Source organism: Aedes albopictus, chromosome 3, assembly GCF_035046485.1.
Source record: "Aedes albopictus strain Foshan chromosome 3, AalbF5, whole genome shotgun sequence".
In the NCBI taxonomy this organism is placed as follows: Eukaryota; Metazoa; Arthropoda; class Insecta; order Diptera; family Culicidae; genus Aedes; species Aedes albopictus.
Genome location: NC_085138.1, coordinates 181,785,806 through 181,810,113, shown reverse-complemented (window position 1 = coordinate 181,810,113; position 24,308 = coordinate 181,785,806). Strand labels below are relative to the sequence as shown.

The following is a 24,308-nucleotide window of genomic DNA, read 5'->3' as shown; positions in this document are numbered from 1 at the left end:
ATCATATATTTTGTATGATGAATCATTTCTGGTGATGAATGATTAATGATTGATTAATATTTTTTTCTTATGATTATGATTACTGATTAATGATTAGATTGCAAAAACAGTGTGATTAAGATTAATGATTAATGAGATTTTTTTGTGATTATGATTAATGATTTTGATTAATCTTAATCATTAATCATTAATCATGATTAAAGTTATGATTAATCATTAACGCTCTGAATCTATCATAAATATATTATCATATGCAGATATGATAACAGCTATGCAGATATAATTTAGTTATATTCCACATTTTTTTAAATTTTAAGCAATGAAATAGAATCTATCGCATAAGGGGTCATCCATCAAGTTTATCGTCACGTTTGGAGGAGGCAGGGAGGGTTGCAAATTTCCTATTTTAGCGTGACGTACTTTATAGATGCTCCCTAAGGCCGAAACAAAATAGTAGAATAAACAAATTCCATGTTATAATGATTTAGTTCCACTTTTGCTTTCTCCATGTTCAATAACATTCACTACTTGGTGTACTTTTTGGTGAAAATAGAACGAACAGCAGTACTGTTTTGGTTTTTATTGTAATCGATCTAGTGTTTTCGCGTGTACAGATGCGTCATTTGTGTAAAATTCAACTCAAAAGTATTGGAAGGCATACAAAACGTAGTATGTAATGTAAACATTGTTTGTCCGGTTGCAACTTGCAGCACATGCAATATCCGTCGTTTTAGAAGACTTTGGGTATTATCGTCAGGTTTGTTCTCTTCGTCTTGAGGGTTTTATAGGTCAAATTGCCTGAAAAATCCCGGTCAACCAGTGAGAGACTTTCGATATTGATTTGTATTGAATCGATGGCGATCGCTATCGTCAGATAAAGCACTATAAAAGAAATCCGAATTTGGTTGATACGGATGCCCACGCAGATATGAGGCTTGTTTAAAACAATAAACAAACTGAGAATTTACTTTTTCCAAAGTTGTATTTCTGTGTTCTTACTTAGAGTTTTTCGATAAAAAACAACCCATTATCATCATTTCACGTTAGAAACTCCATTTGTTTCTACAAAATGAAGTTCACAATCTACCTATAACTTTGAAGCGGTTTAACCAGCGGCGTCATGGTCACGATTTTTTCCGCAGTCAAGTTCGCAGATTGTGAACAATCCTCGGTATTCTCGCTTATGTATTTTTTTCGGATTCTTCGATGGACGATCGGAGAATCAGCGAGTGGTGTGAAAGAGTGCACATTTAATATGGTTTGGACCGTTTGCATGCTGAGACCAAAGCCAAACATAGAAAACCAGCTGGTCAGGATTACCCGGTGAGTTCGTTCCTTATTACTTTTCATATTTGAACATGACATATATGGGGATTTCGGAGGGGTAGCCTAAGGAAGTTAAATGAACTGGTTTCCGGGCAAATGTTCGTGGGGTGGCCAGACTTTGTCACGAGATAACAATTATCATGTTGTTTTCCGAAGGTCTCCAGTGAATTTAGCTTACCCTGCTACAACAAACCATCAGGTAGATCATTCCGTTCCGGAATGACTCTGCAGCCATAGGTAATCCTTGCGCTGATGGTGGGTACACAATCATCATCATCATCATCATCATCAATTTGGCAACTTTGGGTTAAGTTTACATACAATTTTTTTTGAAAAAGTTTCTTTTAAATCATGTTCAAAGTTTCTTTGACTTATTATCTTTTGAATGAGACCTAGGGTTTTGAAATCGGACGCAAATTGGCGGAGATATGGGCCTCAAAAAATGACATGTTTTTGAGGGGGTGACCCCAAACTTTTGAACGGGAGTGTATCTCGAGAAAAACTCATCTCCTTACCATTTCACCATCCACCTAACCGTCTTCTTTGCCTCCTATGCTAAACCTCTATCCTGCGTTCTATCTTAAGCCTCAACCCTACTTTCTGGCCTACTCTATCCTATCAGCCATCCTACCTTCTATCGTACTCTCTACCCTGATCTTTCACCATACGCTCTACACTACATTATCCTTTACCCTACCATCTACCCAGCCTTCACCCTTTTACTGATCAAGTCCGATCAATAGATATTCATGTTGCATGGTATCATAGCTCAAATTGCCATTCCGTAGCCGCCATATTGGATTATGGTCCGCCATCTTGGATTTCAAAATGGCGTCAAATATCGATTTTCGACTTCTACTCAGCGATCCCGATCGAAAGATACCATATTGCATGGTATCATGGCTCAAACTACCATTCCGTGGCCGCCATCTTGGATTATGGTCCGCCATCTTGAATTTTAAATGGCGTCAAATATGTATCGCTTTTTGACATTTACTCATCGTGCCTGATCGAAAAAAACCCATATTACATGGTATCATAGTTCAAATTACCATTCCATGGCCGCCATCTTGGATTATGGTCCGCCATCTTGGATTTCAAATGGCGTCAAATATGTATTGCTTTTTGACTTCTACTCATTGAGTCCGATCGTCAGATACTCATATTGCATGGTATCATAGCTCTAGCTACCATTTCGTGGCCGTGAAATTACAAGTAAATTGTATACTTTTGGGCGTTTATCGGTGTATGGAGATATATGTCCCAATTTATAAAATTGATTCCAGTTCGTAAAACACATTTCGTTAAGAGATTCAAGGCCTGATTTGTATTCTACTATGATGGATCTACCGAGAATAAGAGGCTATTCTTTGAAAAAAAAAATGAAACGAAGTAGTACAGCAGATTGTTTGAAAGGAGTGACGAATGATAATTTTTATGTTTTACCCAAAAAGTTTAATACAAACTCGGTTTCAATGAAAATACTTCTTAGCGTTAGCTGAACTTTCAAATGTATAGTTTTGATCTACGTTTGCCTTTTTCTCAACTGAATGAAGGAATCATAGTTTTAAGATAAACTTTACAACACCTGTCACATTATCAAAGTTACCCGCATTGTGAAAGTTACTCCGTTTTACGGTACGTTGGGTAAGGATATTGAAAATTACGTTTCAAAAATCCAAAACTGAGAACAACAAATGAATTTTGGATCGTACTTTTGGATTTTATGAATACCGATCATCATTTTTATGTATTATATGCGTAGATTTAAAAAAAAGCTGCCTTTTTGTATTTTCGTTTAAGTCTAATTAGCAGGTCAAACACTATTGAAAAACTTGAAATGGGTTTTCGAAGGCACGGAAAAGGCACCACCAGGTAGATTTAATAGGATTTAAAGATGAACATTCTTAAACCGGGTTGGGATGTCTTTAGAAACAGTCCTGACCAAAAGTTTGAAATCACTCTCTAAAACCTGGGAAAGTTTTGCCAACAAAAATGTGAATGCAATTTGCGTTGGCTTTTATGTTTTTTTTTTACTTTCATCATATATTAAAAGTTTTAAATATAGGGAGACTGAGGAGACTTGATTCCTGGGGAGACTGGTTCCCCCCATATTTTCTCGGAATCTAAAACAATTTTCTTCTAGCATATTTTTTCCCCAAAACTATAATGTGCACATAAATAGCGAACACTCAAAAAAAAAAAAAAATTGGTTGAAATCGATTGAGAACTGTTTCCGCAATCGTAGTCACCGCATCGACGTTTTTGGAAAACATAATTCCGAGATAATCGCGTTTAAAGTTTCAAGTTTGCATTATGCGCCCATAAGGGAGCGAGGCGAAAAACGCTATATCTTTGCTTGTACTGCTTGGATCCCTATGAACATTTGACACAGCATTCTTAAGAACCCATACTTTATGATAAAAGAATAAAAAACAATCGATATTTTGCTCGACCTCAACATAAGGTACACCGGGGCAAGTTGAAACGGGTGGGGCAAGATGAAACACGAAGTTTCGAAATAGATTTCAATACAATTTGGAAATTTATTTCTCGCTAAAAGATTGTTTGAATCAAAAACTATGTGCTATGGCGATCAAACTGTTTATCATCATTAGAAAACATCATGTTGACCCGCTGTTTCATCTTGCCCCACCCGTTTCAACTTGCCCCGGTGTACCTTATATAATTCCTTAAATTAACCATGTGCTCAAAAGGAGATCAATTGTGACCCAATTTTGATAAATACACCATAAGACACACCTCCATAAAAACACAGCTTTGAAAACTTCAACAATAATTTAAAGTCCTTCTGTTGTGTATAAACTTACAATAGAAGTTTACTTGCCATTGCACAATGGTCCGAATCCACGTTTTAGCAGGAAAAAAATCCGTATCTCTGTTTTCGTTAATTTTAGGCGTTTGGTGTCTTCAGAGAAGTTGTTTGCATTTGTTTGCTGCATCTTTTCCAAAAATTTTTGATTAGGGTGGTCCTCGTTCTAACTCAAATCTGGAAAAGATTTTTTTAATTTTAAGTCATACGCGATCGAGTTCTTCAGAAAAGTTGTAGGCAATGCTATTTCGAGCAACTTTGCTGAATACACCGTTTATCTAGCTCTTAATTTGAACATAGTAGGTCAATTTTAAGTTTTGACTTAGGGTGAGCCCCCCAAAAACGGTTTTTTCGCAATAACTTTTTTATTTGATTTTTTTCGAAGATGTGAGCTTCGGAGCATTTGAAGAGCAAGTAATGACGCATATTTGTTTTGAACATTGCATGTTGCTAGGTCTTGTCATTCAAATGTTATGGGCAATTTTGACTTAAAAACAACGATGTTTTCAAATGCTTATATCTCATGGAGCTGGTAAAATAAAAAAAGTTCTTTGAGCGGCATTTGGAAGGTCACATATAAAGCCAAATTTGGAGCAAATATTACAAGAACGTTATTTTTGAAATTGGAATAAATCGACTCCAAAAATCCCCTTAAAAATCGAAAAACTACTTATAACTCATACAATTTTAAAGACAGAGTCAAACTGTCTTCGGAAAAAATGTGGGTTTTCACCATACCTAAAAGTTTCCCATACACGACTTTTTTGTAAAACGTGAAACAAAAGCTTGAAATTGATAATTTGTTTTTAAAGAATATAATCGTTCTGATTTCCTAGAAAAACATAGCATGTACCCCTAAGAATCAAATTATCAATTTCAAGCTTTTGTTTCACGTTTTACAAAAAAGTCGTGTATGGGAAACTTTTAGGTATGGTGAAAACCCACATTTTTTCCGAAGACAGTTTGACTCTGTCTTTAAAATTGTATGAGTTATAAGTAGTTTTTCGATTTTTTAAGGGGATTTTTGGAGTCGATTTATTCCAATTTCAAAAATAACGTTCTTGTAATATTTGCTCCAAATTTGGCTTTATATGTGACCTTCCAAATGCCGCTCAAAGAACTTTTTTTATTTTACCAGCTCCATGAGATATAAGCATTTGAAAACATCGTTGTTTTTAAGTCAAAATTGCCCATAACATTTGAATGACAAGACCTAGCAACATGCAATGTTCAAAACAAATATGCGTCATTACTTGCTCTTCAAATGCTCCGAAGTTCACATCTTCGAAAAAAATCAAATAAAAAAGTTATTGCGAAAAAAACGTTTTTGGGGGGCTCACCCTAAGTCAAAACTTAAAATTGACCTACTATGTTCAAATTAAGAGCTAGATAAACGGTGTATTCAGCAAAGTTGCTCGAAATAGCATTGCCTACAACTTTTCTGAAGAACTCGATCGCGTATGACTTAAAATTAAAAAAATCTTTTCCAGATTTGAGTTAGAACGAGGACCACCCTAATCAAAAATTTTTGGAAAAGATGCAGCAAATAAATGCAAACAACTTCTCTGAAGACACCAAACGCCTAAAATTAACGAAAACAGAGATACGGATTTTTTTCCTGCTAAAACGTGGATTCGGACCATTGTGCATTGTGTACGAAAAACGGGTCAAGTTTTGTGTTTTTCTCAAAGTTACAGGCAAATTAAGAAAAAAGGGATCAAGTCTACCCAGTCTCCCCAGCAGTTGGAATTTTAAGAATAATTTCATAGAAATAAAGCTTACGTTTTTGTGATTTATTTGGAAGACATCGAAAAGGCCACAAATAGAATTGGACATTTCTATACTTTTCCATAGGGAAAATAAAAACTTTTGATCGAGAGTGTAAATATATTACGAAAAGGTATTTTAACTTTATGAGTTCACATCTTTCCCAAACAAATTGTTGTTGTTCGCCCGTCAGTTTCTCGCACTCTGCTAAAGTCGTCTATTTATAGTTGCGCGCGTAGTCCGAAACATTTTTGTCATCTTTTTTTGCGCCTTATCCGCGAGTTTTTCGAATTAAAAAAATGGGGTAAAAATTAGGTCATTCACATCAGTGATGAGTGCGTGGTGAACTGAAATTCCATTGGCGAAACGTTATAGGAAGCAGTACAAATTACAAGTTGTGTTTTGCGGCAAGGGGCAAGGTTATGGCGACATCTTTTGCCATGACAGTCAGAACTATCAAGTAGAATATCTTCGATTGGAGACATTGGAAATTTCTAATTTATGTTGTGCTATCTATTCATACTTACCATAGATCGTTACACTTGTTACAAGTGTTCTGAAAACACATCAACATTATTGCCAATGAAAGCATTAGTCAAATCAAAGGCATCGTTTCGACATTTGAAAATTACGAGAAGAACTACCGTGCGTCTCCATCGATCTTTGAAGGATATGTGCATTAGGGCAGTTAAGACTTTAAACATGTCAAAAATTCAAAGCTCCCTTATGTTCATTACAATCCTTGGTGCAAAACTAGAGTCCTGTCAAATTTTCAGCCATTTCAGTGGTGATTTAATGGTGGCCCAAAAGCAAAATAGGTTTATATGGGAATTACTATGGAGAATTTTCGAAAAAGGTTCTCCGCGCTGTACAGCACTAACACCTGGATGAAGTTATAGGGTCAAAGTCGAATTGAGTTCTTCAGATCTCAATTATGAATGTTGCCTAAGACCGGAACTTATTTCGACAATCGGGTAAAAAGTTATTAAACAAATTCTCACTCGCATGCACATCTTCATACACGATGTTCTGCAAGGTTTGCAAGAAGGTAATACGCATACTATGATTGCGTGTCGATCGAGCTGTGGTCTTCTGTTCAAGCATGCATGGACGATAATTGATTAATAACTTCTGCCTCGTGAGTCGAAACGAGTTGCGGTCTTCGGCAACATTCATCATTGAGGTCTGAAGAATTCAATTTGGCTTTGACCCTATGACGTCATCCATGTATTGATGCTCTACAGCGTGGAGAACCTTTTTTGAAAGTTCTCCATAGTAATTCCCATATAAACCTATTTTACTTTTGGGCCACCATTGAATCACCACCGAAATGGCTGAAAAATTGACAGGACTCTAGTTTTGCACCAAGGATTCTAATGAACATATGGGAGCTTTGAATTTTTAACATGTTTAAAGTCTGAACTGCCCTAATGTGCATACTAGACTGGGTCAACAAAGTCGATTTTTTGGAACAATGCTTTTTCGATTCCTTTTAGCGTCCAAAACAACTGTGCAGAATTTGGGAACGTTTGGTTGCGTCCCCGTATTCCGCTTTGCGATTGAAGTTTGTATGGAATTTAGTATGGGAAAACGTGCTTTTTTGCATTTTTCTCATAAATTGAAACTTTTCGTCTAAAACTATCTAACTAATGACGTTGAAGTATAGCCTAGGATATGCCGAAAAACTTTGCCGAAGACCGCAAAGTGATCCGACACTTGTGAAAAAAGTTATAACGCACAGATTGCCTGGTGGTGCTTATCATTTAACATGTAAAGGAATAACATCAATAATAAAATCTCAGTTTTTGGCCTAAGTTACCAAGCGAATAACTTTTTTCACAAGCGTCGGATCACTTTGCGGTCTTCGGCAAAGTTTTTCGGTATATCCTAAGCTATACTTTATCGCCATTAGTTAAACAGTATTAGACAAAAGAATTCAACTTATGAGTAAAATGCAAAAAAGTACGTTTTCCCATACTAACTTCCATACAAATTTCAATCACAATGCGGAATACGCGGACGCAACCAATCGCTCCCAAATTTTGCACAGTCGTTTTGGACGCAAAAAGGAGTTAAAAAAGCTTTGTTCCGGGTTGATGCGGTCAAATTTAAAGTTTCTCCATACAACGTTGACCCACTCTAGTGCATACATACATACAGCGAACCAGGCGTCTCCATGTGATTTTCCTTCCCTTCAGGACGCGCGAATTTGCAAAAAGTAGGGGAAGGTGGAGTAAGATGCCATTTTTCAAACTTCGATCGTTGTCAATGATAACTAGCCTCATTTGTTAGGTTTTCAAAGTGGTAACAGGAACAACGATGCTCCAGCAAAAATATTCACTAAACCATTGCATTTTCATCGATTTGCAGCGTTTTTAAAAACTGGTTCGTAAAACGTAAACGTTCGCACGTAATGTCCAGTTCTCTATGTTGCTGCAACTTCCTTGCAATGTTTCTTATGGAAGCTGTTCTACTCCCGAAATAATAAAATATAACGTGTTGAATGTTTCGCAAATCGATCCAGGTGTTGCAATACGAACAGTTGAAAAAAAAAATGGCCTGAGGATCATTGGTGTACTCAATACATGGAGTGTAACCCCCTTCCCCGCTAAACGCTGGTCGTTATATTTGAATGATCCCTAACATGGATAGCGTAGACATCAACAACCATGCGCCTCCATGTGTGCCTTAATCTCCTTGGAAACACATGGCTGGTAATAAAATCATCCGAAAACCTTAATTGCAAACACCAAAAACCAGAAGTAGCCGATTTTCATTGGGAAATCAAAAGATTTTCCGTGGGTTTGGCGGCCTAGCTTCTAAAGAATGTTTTATGCAAACGTATCTTGATACCATTCACCTATAGTGCTGATCAAGTCCCACTCAGGAATGGTTTTATGAGTTGGGCCATTTTACCCCATCTTGGCATTTTGGGCTCTGTTCCCCTACAACATTACCAACAAAAATCTCGCTGGTCGTACGCAGTGCGAGCGCAGTGCAGTTTTAGTATCAAACAGGTGCGATACCTGATACCTGATTGACCATTTTAAATTTGATCTGGACACCCAAAATTATGTAAATTTGGGCTTCGTCCCAGTTTGGACTGCAGATTTCGAATATGCAGATGTCATGACGTCCCTGGAAAACCCATTAAGCAAAGGAAGTAATAGTGAAAGTGATAAAACACCAAACATAAAAATGTTCTGTCCCAGCTGGGATATGTACAACGCAAGATATCTGGTTATCACCTCTTTTGGAAAGCTACATTCCATTTGATTATTCATAATATTTTCAACGCAACTTGATAAACACTCATGTCTCCATAGTGTCTACCGCACATAGAAGCCTCTCCGTTTGGATTACAAGTAAACATAAGATATCACTTCAATGAATTTAGTAAACTGCGCGGCATCGTATGATAAACAGATGATACGTATAAGTTTAAAAATAACTGAAAAACACTGCTTGTTGTGGTCGGTTGCCGGTCAAATTACTCTCGATCGCCACCCACAGCATTGTCCCTGAAAATTACAAACACTTCTCGATGAGCTATCTATCTGTTTTATTTTTCTGTTCAGCTTGGTTTGTCGACTGTGTTCTGTTTTGTTTTAATAGAAAGAAAGATTGATGATTCGGAAAAGTTGTATTTTATCTTATATTGAACCAAAGGTCAAAGTCATTTGCATTGCACCGAGGAATGAATTCGCATCACGATGCTCTGGCATGATTTGGCGGATTTCAAACGACTTTTTGTATTCCTCGCTTTCCAAGATAGCTACGAGGCGCTGCGAGGGATAATAAGATTATTCATCTTGATCTGGAAAATCGGGAATTTGTTTGAGAGTTTCATTTTTTTGTTCATACAGAAAAAAAGTATTATAAAGCTAAACATATTAGATGTTTAAAATAAACATGCGTTTTATAATTGAGTTTGACCAGTCGACACTATTTTGTCGAGCACGCGATACTGAAAAAGAATATTAGTCGCAAACAAAATAGGCATGATTGTTCAAAAATGATGATGATGGTCCCGCCACACACCCAAAGGTTTGAGCTAGACGATATATTTTAAAGGTAATTTTAAACAGTCAGATTTGGAAACCGTAAACGGTCTAGTTACTACTAACATTTCAAGCTTCCATACTATACAGCAAAAACATAATTTTAAAATAGTTATTGTTCTCTAGATTATATTTACACAAGCAATAAGTGATCATGGAGGACAAACAATATCCAACATATTGCAATAATTGATAACGTTCACTGTTAGTATAACTAACAGTATAAACAATTCAATCAAATTCAATTCGTTTTGTTTTAGAGACTTACTGTATAAACAGTATAACTATTTTTTTTCTGATAAATTGAGAAAGCAAGGTCATTTATACCATTTACCAGATATGGAAATTCATGCATGCGACTCATCAAATCGTAGCTTTTTCATTAACCTGAAAAAAAGTTCGTAAGATAAGAACATGGGCTCAGTTCGCATTTCAGTCTACCACACAATAGCCAAAACTATTTTTATGTGTTTTATCGTTGTCTAGATATGTTATATAGTATTTTTATTGTTTCAAAGGGGGTATTCACAAATTACGTAACTTCAATGTTTTTTCAGAAAAATTCCATTTTTTACAATGATTTTCCACTGAGCACATACAATGTATTGCAGTGCATCTCTGTACTTCATTGAGATAAAATCGTTCCAAAAGTTTGTACGAATATATCTTTGCATGATTGATGAAAATATGTGGGAAATTTAGATGATTGAGATCATTTCACATTATTATGGCGCTTTGAAATAGGCTAGCGCCGTTGGGAAAATAGGTTTTCTTTCGGTAACAAAATTTCCTTTGAAAATTTGGTAAACTTTTGCATCAATTGCACCAAATGTTCACGGAAGATATCCTAGTTCATTCGCAAATATCATGGGGATAATGATATTCTGTTTTTTTTTACTTATTCGTTTATTTGGAAGGCTCGGGCGCCACATGGGCATAAAACCGAGCCGAAATCATTTGTTTTTAGGTACATTGATTTTACCTTCTACAATTTATTACTGCCTTCCCGAGCAAAGTACAACAACTAATTACCGCAAATCGAAAACATGATTAGTATTCAGCAACAAGGATATCAGATTTTGATATCAGTTTATCTTTACTCATTATGATTTCAGATTGTGTTTTAGGTTTGCTGTCATTTTAAATTACTGTAAATATTAAGTGTTAGAAAAGTTTTGAATCTTTTAGTAAATTATGTAAAGTATTTCTAGGGATAAATAAACAGTTATCAATTTGCTATCATCGATAGTAGGAATTATTTTCAAATTTGCTGTCACAGGATCAATTTTCTGCTCTCTTTTTTTGATGTTTCAACGACCATAACGACAACAACCTGAGATATCAAAATTTGCAATATCACAACATCAAAATTAGTTTTCAATTTGCTATCAGACTTTGCTCGGGTCAATACTATGCTAGTTTGAGAAGCCGAAGTACTCGTGGCTGTATTACAACTAAATATGTAATACCTAGTTTTCATAGACATATAGCTCAAAACGGTAAAATATCGAGAAAATATGTCTAGACGTTTGTTTTCGACTACTGTAACCAACATCCTCACCAACTTCAATGAAACTGCCTTAAACGGCCAAAACCAATTTTCCTAGCATAATCAATAGATGCTGTTTGTAAACAAAAATAACAACTTGTTTATATTCTGCTTATACATTTTTCTAGCACACTTCGATGCAAACGTTATGCAAACGTTATGTAGATGAATTGTGTCAAAATTTCATTCAATTTTATCTATCTGGTAAAAAGTTATAGCCATATATGTAGCACTATGCCAAAATAAGCAGATATGGTTTTTGGTATAGTGAAATTCAAACTGCTCTTAGTTTACACTGTCAAAGTTTATAAAAATCGGGACAGTAGGTATTGTCGCGAGGACATTTTGTGCGGCCCGTGGCGCGAATGAAGAAAAATAATAGAATTTGGCTTTTCAAATAATATGTTTGAGTATTTTTTTTCTTGACCAATTGAAATATAATTAAAATAACTAATTTGATATTTTAGTGCTAATTTATAAATGTATAAATACTTGTTTTAATTCTTAGATTGCGAGGAATCGTCAGATCATGTCAATGTTGTTGTAAACTTTTGAGAACACTGACATTGTAAAATATATTAACAAAAAAAAACAGCAAACGAATCCGAATTCTACGAGAATTTGGAGATTCTATTTTTGTCGTAAGATTTCAGTAAGCTCTGATACAACATAGAAGCATTAATAGGATCCAGTATGGGATCCTGCTTTATGAATGGCATCGTATCTATCTTAATACTGAAACGAACTCCAAAATTCTACAAGAAACCTCATGTATTCAGAAAGCACTGAAACTCCATTAGATACTGAAAAGTGTTGAAACAATAGTTGCATTCTCATCTTTAGAGCTCTAATATTTCTTTTGAGTTGAAGTCATTATCTTAACCAACAAAGTTCAGAAATGTTTTGAAAAAAATATTTCATAGCCGAATTTTAATTTCTGGCTCGTAAACTGGTATGGGGTGTTAGTTGTGCACGGGGCCGTAAAAGGTTGGGCAGGCCTGTTTTAGGGAGTTCAGGCGGAAAGGGATAGGCGTAGAGTTGCAAGAATGGGTTCTAGGGATTAGTGGCGAGGGGAGCAAGAGATGGCTTAAGCCTGTGGGGAGGGAAGTACAGGGGATGGCCAAAATGTTTGGGATTGGCAACTTTTTTTCTCCCACAAAAAAATTCAACATGCTGTAACTTTTCATAGAGTGCATCAAAAAATCTCAAATTTTGACTGTTTGTCACCCTATTATATGTGCATCATTGGTACAAATTTGGGCTCGATTGATTAATTTTTCGCGAAGTTAGAACCGTTCGGGTAAAACACTATTTTTTAGACAACTAGTTTTTGAACTGTCATATCTCGGAAACCAGTGAACCAAATTGAATGAATTTTTTAACGTTTATCAACAATATATTGATACTTAATACGATGCACAGTGGGAAAAATCGACCCAAAAAACGGATCTTTTAACGCCGCTGGTTTCGGTACGTGAAGTTGACCATTTCTGACGTAAAAAAGTACGAGAAATCGATTGTTGCTAAATTCATTCACCGCACGGTACGGGAAGTGGTCCATTTTGCCCCATTTTGCCCTTTTTTCATACAAAAAGAGAATTAAAATGTACTTTCAAACAACTAACACGACTGTAGATCATTGAAAATAGCTGCAGGTGTAATTAGAGGTTAAAAGAAATCATAAACATATATGAAAGATCCTTTTAAATGCTTATATTGCCCCATATGCCCCAACAACTGCTGGAAATTGTGAATTTTACATGATTATGAATGGATTTTTAATCTTACTGATTTGATTCCTTTTTTTGCATAAACAAGAAGCGCTAGATCTGTTATCACCAGAATCATTTTCAGTAGTTGTCCAATTTGCCCCATTTTGCCCTATTATCATAGAAAAATGAGATTTAAAATGCATTTATTAGAAACAGATACTATAATGGAACGTTGAAATTATTTTTAGTTGCAATATGAAGCTAACTGCTATCATGCGCATAAATGAAAGATATTTTCCCTATTTTGCCCTACATGCCCCTAAAACTGCTGGACGATAACATTTTTTCTATTATTTTGTAATGTCACTGGTTACAATCCATGAAATCCTAGATCATTTTTTATATATACAAATACGGTTTATCGATAAGGTTTAGAATCATTCACGGGAGGGTACAAATAGCTGTCCATTTTACCCCAATTTGCCCTGATTTGTTGTCGCCTCATGAATGAATTGATTTCCCCCATTTGCTTATGTCCAAACTGATGGACTTTTGTTACTGAAACCAATGTAATCGAAAGGACAGTAAAAACATATGACTTTGGTGGGGAATACAGGGTATAATAAGCACTAACCCTTATCTTAATTTGTGGCCCATATGCCTAAATATGCACACGACTGATTAAATGGGGCATCTTAAATATATATAATTTGCTTTGAGACGCCCCATTTAATCAGTTTAGCGCATAGTCGACATATTTTATAAAATGCTTATTATGCCCTTAGTTCCCCATCAAAAGCTGAAATTATAGAAAAATTCATATATATGTCTTATTGATAAGATTGGTTTCAGTACCAATGCTAATAAGGGAAATTAATTTATTCATTACTTGACAAAAAATCAGGGCAAATTGATTTATTCACTACATGACAAAATCAGGACAAATTGGGGTAAAATGGACAACTATATATATACCATTCCGAGAATGATTGTAGTATTAATCGATAAACCGCATTTGTATATATCAAAAATGATCCACGGCTTCATGTTTTGCATCCAGCGACATTACACAATCATACATGTTATTATTCAGCAGTTTTAGGGGCATGTAGGGTAAAATAGGGAAAATATTTTTCATTTATACGCATGATAACTGTTAGCTTCCAATTGCACCTAAAACCAATTTCAACGTTCCATAGCAATATTTGTTTTTCATGAAAACATTATAAATCTCATTTTTCATGAAAATAGGGCAAAATGGGGCAAATCGGACAACTCCCGAAGATTATTCTGGTGATAAACGATCTACCGCTTTTTGTTTATGCCAAACAAATCAACTTTAAGTCAGTAACATTGAAAATCCATTCATAATTAGGAAAAATTGTGAATATGTGACAGTTCTGGGGCATATAGGGCAAAATAAGCATTCAAAAGGATCTTTCATGTATTCTTATGATTCCTTTAAACTTCTAATTACACCTGCAGCTATTTTCAATGATCTACAGTCGTGTTAGTTGTTTGAAAGTACATTTTGTTTCTCTTTTTGTATGAAAAAAGGGCAAAATGGACCACTTCCCGTGCCGTGCGGTGAATGAAATTAGCACCAATCGATTTCTCGTATTTTTTTACGTCAAAAATGGTCAACTTCACGTACCGAAACCAGCGGCGTTAAAAGATCCGTTTTTTGGGTCGATTTTTCCCACTGTGCGACGTTATAAAATGTAATATTTTCCCACGACGAATTAAGTTATACCGGGTTGAAATTTTTACCCATATAGAGGAAAATAAGTCAAATTTACAACCACACAAAAATTATTAAATGTGGTCTTCCTTCAATCTTAATAGGCTCTAATATATCTGATTAGAGATAATTTGAGAACAGAAGTGGAAAATCTTTGGATATCAACACAAAAATTTATTGACATTGATGTAAACAAAATACATTTTTTCGAGAAAAATCCAAAAAGTGTCAATCCATGATAACTTTGTTCAACGTTTAAAAAGTATCTATGTTTTAATAGTTTGTGAAGCATTTACATATTGTTAGTGTACGTTCAAAATTTCATTCAATTCGGTTCACTGGTTTCCGAGATATGACAGCTCAAAAATGAGTTGTCTAAAAAATAGTGTTTTACCCGAACGGTTCTAACTTCCCAAACATTTTGGCCATCCCCTGTATATGCTGGTTTCAAGGAGGGTTTCAGAGAATAATCAAGGGTGTTAGGACGGTTTAAGCGTATAAGGTTTGTTTTAGTAGGGCATAAGGCTCAGAGTGATCCAGGAAAGTTTCAGTAGATCCACATGCGTTTTCAATAGGTTTTTGTTATCCTTCTACTGATGTTTAATATTCCATAGGTCTATGAAAAAGTGGTTCAGTAGAGTAGTTATGTCCAAAAATGTTGAAGATCCTTCATAAACTCTCGCGAATATAGGCCTGAATACTGACAAGCATAATCAATAGGCCGTTGTTACATAAATAAAATGGTGCGACATTCTACAGGTCCATAAGGCATAGTTATGTAGATAACTAATTTTCAAAGATGTTTTAGGCTTTCCAAAAACTTTCCCGAGTGAAAGCCTTATAATCTACGAGCGTAATCGATGGATTGTTCTGTTCTAGGTCCTCTAAGAACTTCCACAATAAAAGGCCTTAAGAACTACAAGCGTAATCAATGGATTGTTGTTACTTTACTGATACAGTTCCACATCTTGCTGGTCCATGGAATATGGTTCTGTAACGAACTACTTTCCAAAGATGTTCTAGGTCCCTCAATATTAAATACGGTGCAACATTTGACAGGTCCATTTGGCATTGTTCTGTGAAGAACTGGAACGTTCCAAAGATTGTCTAGGTCCTGCAAGAATTTCCACGAGTAAATACCTCAAGACTTACATGCATATCAATGGATTTTTGTTACACTACTGATACGGTGCAACGTCCTGCAGCATTGCTCTCTAAAGAACTAAATTCCAAAGATATTTTAGGTCTTGCAAGAACTTTCGCCTTAAGATCTACAAGTAATCGATGGATTTAACTGCTGTGCTATACGCGGCTTCCTAAATAATTTTTGTACTCCAGAGATTACAATCTATGTATAATTTATGGGTTATGTTTTTGATTGTTTTTTCAATTTATGGGTCACCCAATTTTTTTTTAGAAATATCCAATTGCAATCGGAAATTTTCCCACACTATAAAAATTTATACATTTTTATTGATAAAAATCCATGAACTTCATTTACAATTTTGTTTTGTACGCAAATAAACGAGGGTTACCTATGTGTCGATACACACATGAATTATGTTTATGACCAAACCCAACAATCTATGTGTGCCACAAATGCATACAGTATTTGATTTTTTTTTCAGTGCAGGATTTGTTTGAAAAATATAAAATTGAAGAAACTATTCTTACATGGAAGGATATTCAGAAAATCTGCTGAAAAACTATCGAAGTTAACGTATTGTACGATATGTTAAATTTTGGATAAATATTGAAATGAGTGCTTTGTTTCTGGCCATGGGCATACTTACGCTTTTCTTCATACGGATACTGGAAGCGTCACTCCATGAAGTGACCATTATGTTATCTTTGTACAGCGGCAATGTAAACATGTTTGATTTATTCGAATTGCTTGCTGGGCACTCAATGTGGAATCGACTATCAGGTAGGGCAGTTATGTATCTTTCCGTTTTGGGCAATTAGTCAAATCGCTTGTCAACTTCCTTTGTTTGCACTGATTTTGTTTCTTCTTTCGCAGTTTCACATTGTCTTGGCTGAACTGAATCAACCGCTTCGTCTGAACTGAACTGGCTTTAATTAGATTGGTACACGATTGATTTGTTTACACCCTTTCAGCCAATATTTTATCGCTTTGTTTTTCTCGAACGTATAACTTGCATCGTTTCTGGTTCTGCTACAGAGTGGTCGAGCGAACGATACTGTGGTTGGTTTTTTTTTCTATTCCATTCATTCAACTTTGCTTGTGGGAATCTTCCCTTCACGCTAGAATCGCATGTAGTATGTCCAATAGAGTGCCTAGTTAAGACAATTAATGTCCATTATACTGGTCCACCGGGCATATCATATGTCATAGATGGGCAGAATATTGAGAAATACGACACTTTTGTTTTATGAAATCAATAGAAAAGTGAGATCTATAACAGAAATAGAACTTTGCCAGCTAACTAAAGCTGAATTGAAAACACGCCTTATAGAACATATCAAATTAAAACTTGGGAAACTTTGTGCATGATAGCGATACATATACTCATGTGGTACTTCATGTAACCGGTACAATTCACTGACACAGCGTTTCGCTTTGTAAGCTTTTTGAAAACCTCCTTCCTTTGTAACCGTTTCGTAACAACATTCACTGTAATCATATCTGCTGAGTGATTTCCATTAATTTTGTATGAAACACGGCACTACCGCGGTAATAATTCTTCACCGTGTATATCCACAACCGCTGCATGCAGGGCCCTCTGAACATTAAAATTTGAATCGCACTCGAGAAACAAGCAGCAATATTGCTGCTCCTCGTGGAAACTCCAGGAATAGCAAATTAATTAAATTAGAATTTCCACGAGGCTGAGGTTCTGCCTGCTTGATGTTTAAATACAATCACACGCACTAGCTGTTTCAGCTTTCCGCAAAAAAAAAAAGATTTCCTGCTATTTTTTCACCTCCAACTGACACTTTCATTTACATCTATAAAAAACCTCCGAGGACTTTGCTCTCCTCCCTTTTCGCTTAGTTCGCGGCACTACAGACCACCGTTAGATCACCGAGTAAAATTGCCACACGACTTTCCGAGCATCCGAAATGTTCGAAAAATAAAATTAAACTAAACCATGAGTTTGGTTTTGAAAAAAAAGCAATGCCAATTCCTATATCGGTGCTGTATAAGTGACACCCAGAGCAGAGCAACGGAACGGGAACGAACACACATGTTCCTCCGCCGAAGGGAGCTCGCAGTACCATCATACGATCGTACCCGCACAACAACGGGGACGGGGACGGAAAAACGTGAGTCGCAATCGTCGCGAAAAACTGTGGGCGATGGTGGGTGGAAAATCGGCTCACTTTACTGTCAGTTCGGATCGGACAAGTCACGGTAGTGATGATGGTGGTGTGCGGGAAAAAGTGGAGCATATGAAAGTGTTTGTTTTAGCCCCGATTTTTGTGTGTCATTGGCGCGCGATGAATAGCCGGCTGTGGGGAAGATGTGGAATATGCTCAACTCATTCGGTCGGTCGTAGGAGCATTAGATATGACGTGATAAGGTAAATAATTCGACGGTAATGTTTGCACAAGTGATTATGAATGTCTGCACATTTCCAACTTCGTTCAAATAAAGGAAATTGTTCCGAAATGGACTATATCTTTCTTTTTCTCCACGGTGTTAGCTTGCATTACATTTGAAGGGCCCAGAATAAAAGGGATTTAAGTAACCATTTTGTCGATTTTGAGCTGATCATATCAAAAAATTCTTCAGATTGTGAGCTTTCAGGAACTTTTTAAAGAATATTTTTAAGATGATTAGAAAAATTACAATAAATCGTAGAAAATTGAGTCGACTTTTAAACTCAATACAAATTGTATGGGTTGAAAAATTGGTGAAAAACTTTGAACCTTATTTAGGGTAAGAAATCAAACTTTGAACTAGTCAAACTGTAATCTTAATTTGAACCATTTCAAAATTCATTAAAACGACGTACTTTTCAGGCAAATATTATCCCGAAAAAGATGTTAAACAGCTTTCCGTAATATAACCTGATAACATGGACTTTAAAAGCATTGAAAAAAGCGTTTTTGTCATGGAAAACAGGCAATTGAAAAATCACTGCGATTTCACCCATTTCCCCCAAGAGAAGGCACATTTTCGGTGCACTCGTACAGCTCATGCATTGTATCACACGCAATATGTGAACACGACAAATGAAAGCTTATTTATCGTAGAATCGACCAACCGAGTAATATTCCGCATTATTTGCCATAAAATTATCAAATTTAAGTGATTCTTACTTGGAGAATGTTGAACCATTTCTAATCTAAATTTGAACTAGTAAACGGGGATGAGCTTCTAGTGTTGGCCTGTAGATTGCACTAGTGGTTGCTTTGTTTACTCTTGGGGGAAGAAAAAATCCAAATTTAGTTTCCAAATTCCTAAAGAATTTCGAACATTCTGAGTTGAGATTCCACTGCCTAATGAAAAATAGGTATGAGAATTAGCAGATTCATGTGATTTTTCATTGTTTTGCATGTAATTGGCCGTTTTGTGAGATGCTCGAGCTGCTGCTGCCAGTAGTTCAAATTAAGATTATAATTGGTTCAAATTATGATTACGATGGTTCAAATTAAGATTAAAATCATTGTTGATGAAAAATCAAATATTTCAATGAAATTCGGTGCAAATACAAACTTTTTACCATTTAACAGAAAGCTTATACCCGTGGCTTTCATGTACATACGATTTTGCCGTAGTAAATTATTTCCATGTGGGAGAAAAAATCACTTAAAATTTGCACTGCTTCAGAAAGCCGCAATTTGGTTCAAATTTTGATTACCTACCCTACTCGAAAGTAGGCATTTGTCACTTAAATCCCTTTGCTTCTAACCCCCTCGTTTGTAAATATGTTTTACATCAATCACATTTACCAAGATTATAATGTTGAACAATGATGATTATTGTTTTCAGATAAGATTGGTAATTCTTAAGTGAGGAGCCCACAATCAAAGCGTGACCATTTTGTCGATTTTAATCTGAGCATATAAAAAAATTCTTCAGATTTCAAGTTTTCAGGAACTTTTTTAAGATTTTTTACGATGATTAGAAAAAATACAATAAATCGTAGAAAAATGAGCCGATTTTGAAACTCCATACATTTTGTATGGGATGAAAAAATCTTGGAAAACTTAAAAACTCCTTTACTCGAAAGTGGTTTTTTTTATCACTTACACCCCTTTGATTCTAACGTCCTCAAGTTATGTTTATCGTATTTATTAAAGAGTGTCCCGCATGAAATTGCACCAAGAAAAATAGTGTATAACTTTTGAATGCATGCATCAATATCGCTGATTTTTCAACCAGCAATAGTTCATTATGTGTAGATGATGCCATCAAAATTTCATTTGAATTGGTTTAGTATTGATGGACATATCTTTGACGCGAGAAATTTAGATTTCGGGAATATTGTACAAACAAAGAATAAATATAACAAATAATTTACGTATAAGTTACGCTTGAATCAGAAATACTAAACCGATTACAATGATTTTTTTTCTGTAGGTGGCCAATGTAGTTTTATTCGATTTGGTCAAACAGATAAAAAGTTTTGGTTGTATATGTAGCCATAAGTCGCAATAAGCAAAAATGTTTTATTGTTTTGTGACATTCAAAGTTTTCTAACTTTAAAAGTGTCGAGTCAAAATGGCTCAAAATTTGATTGAAAACATGTTATTACATTAGGATAACACAGTCCAATTTTATTGAGAATCGCAGCAGTATTGACAGTTTTATAGTCGAAATAGTGCAAACAGACCTTAAAATTGTTAAGCAGTGCCTAAAATTCACATTGAAGTGGTTTGAGTTTTGAATTATTTAAAAATATGTACTCAACCGATTTTGATGAAAATTTCACCACTTATTATTTATTATGTTTAAAACTTATAGTCAAATTTTCAGACGTTTTGACACACTAACAATAAAGTTATAGCCCAAACCATTTTCACAACGTGTGTTCTGGTGTTGCTGGTTAAAAAATCAGCCATTTTGATGCATGCAATAAAAAGTTATGCACTGTTTTCCGTGGTGCAATTTGGTTCGGGACACCCTTTATGAATACGCATGGGTATTTACGCTTTCCTAAAGGCGTTATGAATGACAATGCAGATAGATTATTTTAGCCAATAGTGGACCCTTCGAGAGAGATTACTCAATTTCGTAAGGTACACCGGGGCAAGTTGAAACGGGTGGGGCAAGATGAAACACGAAGTTTTGAAATAGATTTAAATGCAATTTGGAAATTTATCCTTCGCTAAAAGATGGTTTGAATCAAAAACTACACAGATAAAAATAATGATATTTACACGTCATGTAAACTTGATTTTAGTCATGTAAACTTAGTGTTTTGATGATTTACATGATATATCATGTAAATTTGTGTTATATGTCATGTAAATACTCAGAGTCATGCTGAATTACATGACATGTAATGGAAGTTTACATGATATTTTATGACTTTTACATGATATGTCATGTAAACTTCTGTGATATCCCACGCTCCAATCATGTGCATCATATACCACAGCATTTTACACTCTTTTTTCGATCTGTGTATGTGTTATGGTGATCAAACTGTTTATCATCATTAGAAAACATCATGTTAACCCGCTGTTTCATCTTGCCCACCCGTTTCAACTTGCCCCGGTGTACCTTACTCAAATAATTTTCTACCGGGAACAATGGGTAATTTTCCTGGACAGTAGTTCTACGTGATGGAATTACGCTGGAAAACGACCAATCGGTTATTTTAATAAACTTGTAAATTTAAACAAGTCTGGGGCCTGTGGGACCACTAGTGTAATTGATTTATCATGGTAAGAGAATACAATACATACACCTAATACCACAAATACTGTTCTAAGGTGTTTGTGACAAAAATATTATCGAAAAAAATTAGTATCGCATAGTCATCCACCGAATGAAAGTTAAGGGTCTCCTCTCTCATTTGTTGCTAAGATGAAAATGTTCTATCGGGGGTCTAAAACAACTTTTTTTTCTCGCGATTTCTAGAACAAATTTTCAAGAAATACCCATTTGGCCACATGACTCCAAACTGTTCCAGTATTGTTTGTGATGATTGGCAGCCCAGGTGTCAATCTGTAGCTTTACCCAACACATAGATACAGCAATAGCTGGCTTAGGGTCAATGAAGTCATGTGATGTTCCCAGTGCGAGCTAACTCATCAGCCATTTCATTTCCAGCGATGGAAGAATGGCCAGGTACCCATACAAGGTGAACAGCATTTGCTGAATTCAGCTTCTCGATTTGAGTTCGACAAGCGATAACTAAGTTTGACCTAGAGTTGGCCAAAGCAAGTGCTTAAATAGCAGCCTGGCTATCTGAACAGAAGTATTGACTTTGCCCATTACGTGCTGCTGAAGTGCTGATTGCACTCCGCACATGAGAGCAAAGATTTCAGTCTGGAAAACGGTACAGTGTCTACCAAAAGAGTAAAACTGATGTAGCCTTAGCTCACGATAGTGGACACCAGCACCTGCTCGACTTTCGAGAAGGGAGCCAACAGTGTAATATTTGATGCCGTCTGAAATACTTCTCTCCATATAACCAGATGTCTACTCTTCCCGGGAAGGGAATTTCGTGGAAAATGTCCTATATGGAAAATCACAAGTAATTGTTAGATCACTTGGAGCAAGGACAACATTGTCCCAATCCACCAATAGTGGAAATAACGAGGTATGTTGATCTGCGGTTCACAGGAGTTTCCTCTAGTAAACCGAGTACCTATAAACGGAAGTGCAAGAAAGTGCTTCTTGTTTGAGATGAATGTATAGAGAGGCAACATCAAAGAGAACTTCGAGCGCTGCCGTGGGAGTTTAAGAGAACGCTTCAGACATCGCCATTGGGCACATCCTTTAGAGATGGCCTGATTTTGATTGGATCGTTCATACCACGCCTTTCTGCCACCACACAAGGCATATATAAGCCAATATCGAACAACAGTTAGGTAAATCCGTTTGATATACATAGGTTTTAGATCCCAAGTTTTACCAAAGGTTCGCCAGCATTGCTTGAAGGTCGTAAAAGCTTTCTTTATTCTGAACTTAATGTGAGGTATCCAGAAGATCTTGAAATCAAGAATAACTCCAACGTGCTTTACATAACCAACCAGTTACACCAATCTCAGAATCAAAGAAACGCAAAAGTTCGAACACCATTACGGTTTTGCCTTCCCGTGAAAAGAACGATAAAGTAAAACGGATTCATCGAAAGGCCATATTGACGACACTAACCCTCAACTAACTGAAGGGCGCTTTGCATCAGGTCGAAAAGGGTGCTGATTCACATACCAACTAACAATGTCAGGTAGTCGTTGGCAAAACCATAAGAAGGAAAACCGCTATTATTGAGTTGCCTCAATAGCGTATCTGCTACGAGATTCCACAAAAGTGGTGATAAGACTCCCCCTTGAGGGCATCCACAAACACTCAATTTCCTAACCGCTGCGCTGCCTGACGCAATGTCGAGATGAGATATCGTTTTTTGAGCATTTGATAAAATCAATTGGAAATCATTGGCAATGTGGCATCGAAAGGCACGTTGTCAAAGGCACCCTCGATATCTAAGAAAACGCTCAAACAGGATTGCTTTTGAGTAGGGGGTTGTTGGGCAAGATGGCCACCCTAAGCTTAGACGCCTTGGGAGCATATACTTTCATTAGAATATGGCTATTTAACACTCATCCCCTTTGTTTCATGTTTTTTCTATCTTCTTAACACAAAAAAAGCATTTTATTTTGCACAACGAATGCAAAATAAATTCATTTGAAAAATGCTACTTTCGACATGGATTTTTGTCATATGGGGCAAGATGGGCACAGAGCTAAAATTTTACAATTAGTGTGCTTCAATCCCTGAGCAACGTTCAATAAACCAAGGTAGAATCATCCACATCGCTTTGCCTACAGAGGGTGTGGTGTTTGCCAACATTTTCTTTATGCTAATGTTTGAAATAAAATTTATAGAAATTTCTTTAAAAATGTTCTGTGATTTGGTCCCTTTTTTCAGCAAATTTGTTTCTCTCGAAACGATTTATCTGCAGATGCGTTACTACTCTTTTCTTGCATTATACTGTAATTCAACGTCTTGTAACTTATGGCGATTTTAGCCATGATTTTCCAGCCCTGTGCCGAAGTATTCAATGAAACCAATCACCGTTCAACACCAAATAACTTCAAAGTTGTTCTGAGGTATCATCTCCATCGCAGTTAATTTTAACTGCTCCAACTAATATGAAAAAGCAATTTTCTGTGG

At 36.0% G+C, this 24,308-nt stretch overlaps 1 protein-coding gene across 9 annotated transcripts in view; it reads right to left on the bottom strand.

Annotated features, from left to right (window-relative positions):
* Positions 1–24,308, bottom strand: part of LOC109415075 (TBC1 domain family member 1) — an 88,061-nt gene that overhangs the window by 40,880 nt on the left and 22,873 nt on the right. Inside the window, exons 1-2 of one of the 9 annotated variants that reach the window (XM_062856002.1) lie at positions 17,935–18,636; positions 16,783–17,287 (exon numbers count right to left, since the gene is read on the bottom strand). The exons of 2 other annotated variants lie outside the window; for them this stretch is intronic. In XM_062856002.1, the coding sequence (XP_062711986.1) occupies positions 16,783–16,863 (81 nt within the window). In that variant the 5' untranslated portion in view covers positions 16,864–17,287; positions 17,935–18,636. Of the gene's footprint in view, positions 1–16,782; positions 18,637–24,308 lie in introns of those variants that run through there. 6 more of the 9 variants (XM_062856004.1, XM_062856005.1, XM_062856007.1 and 3 more) reach the window with 6 other exon arrangements.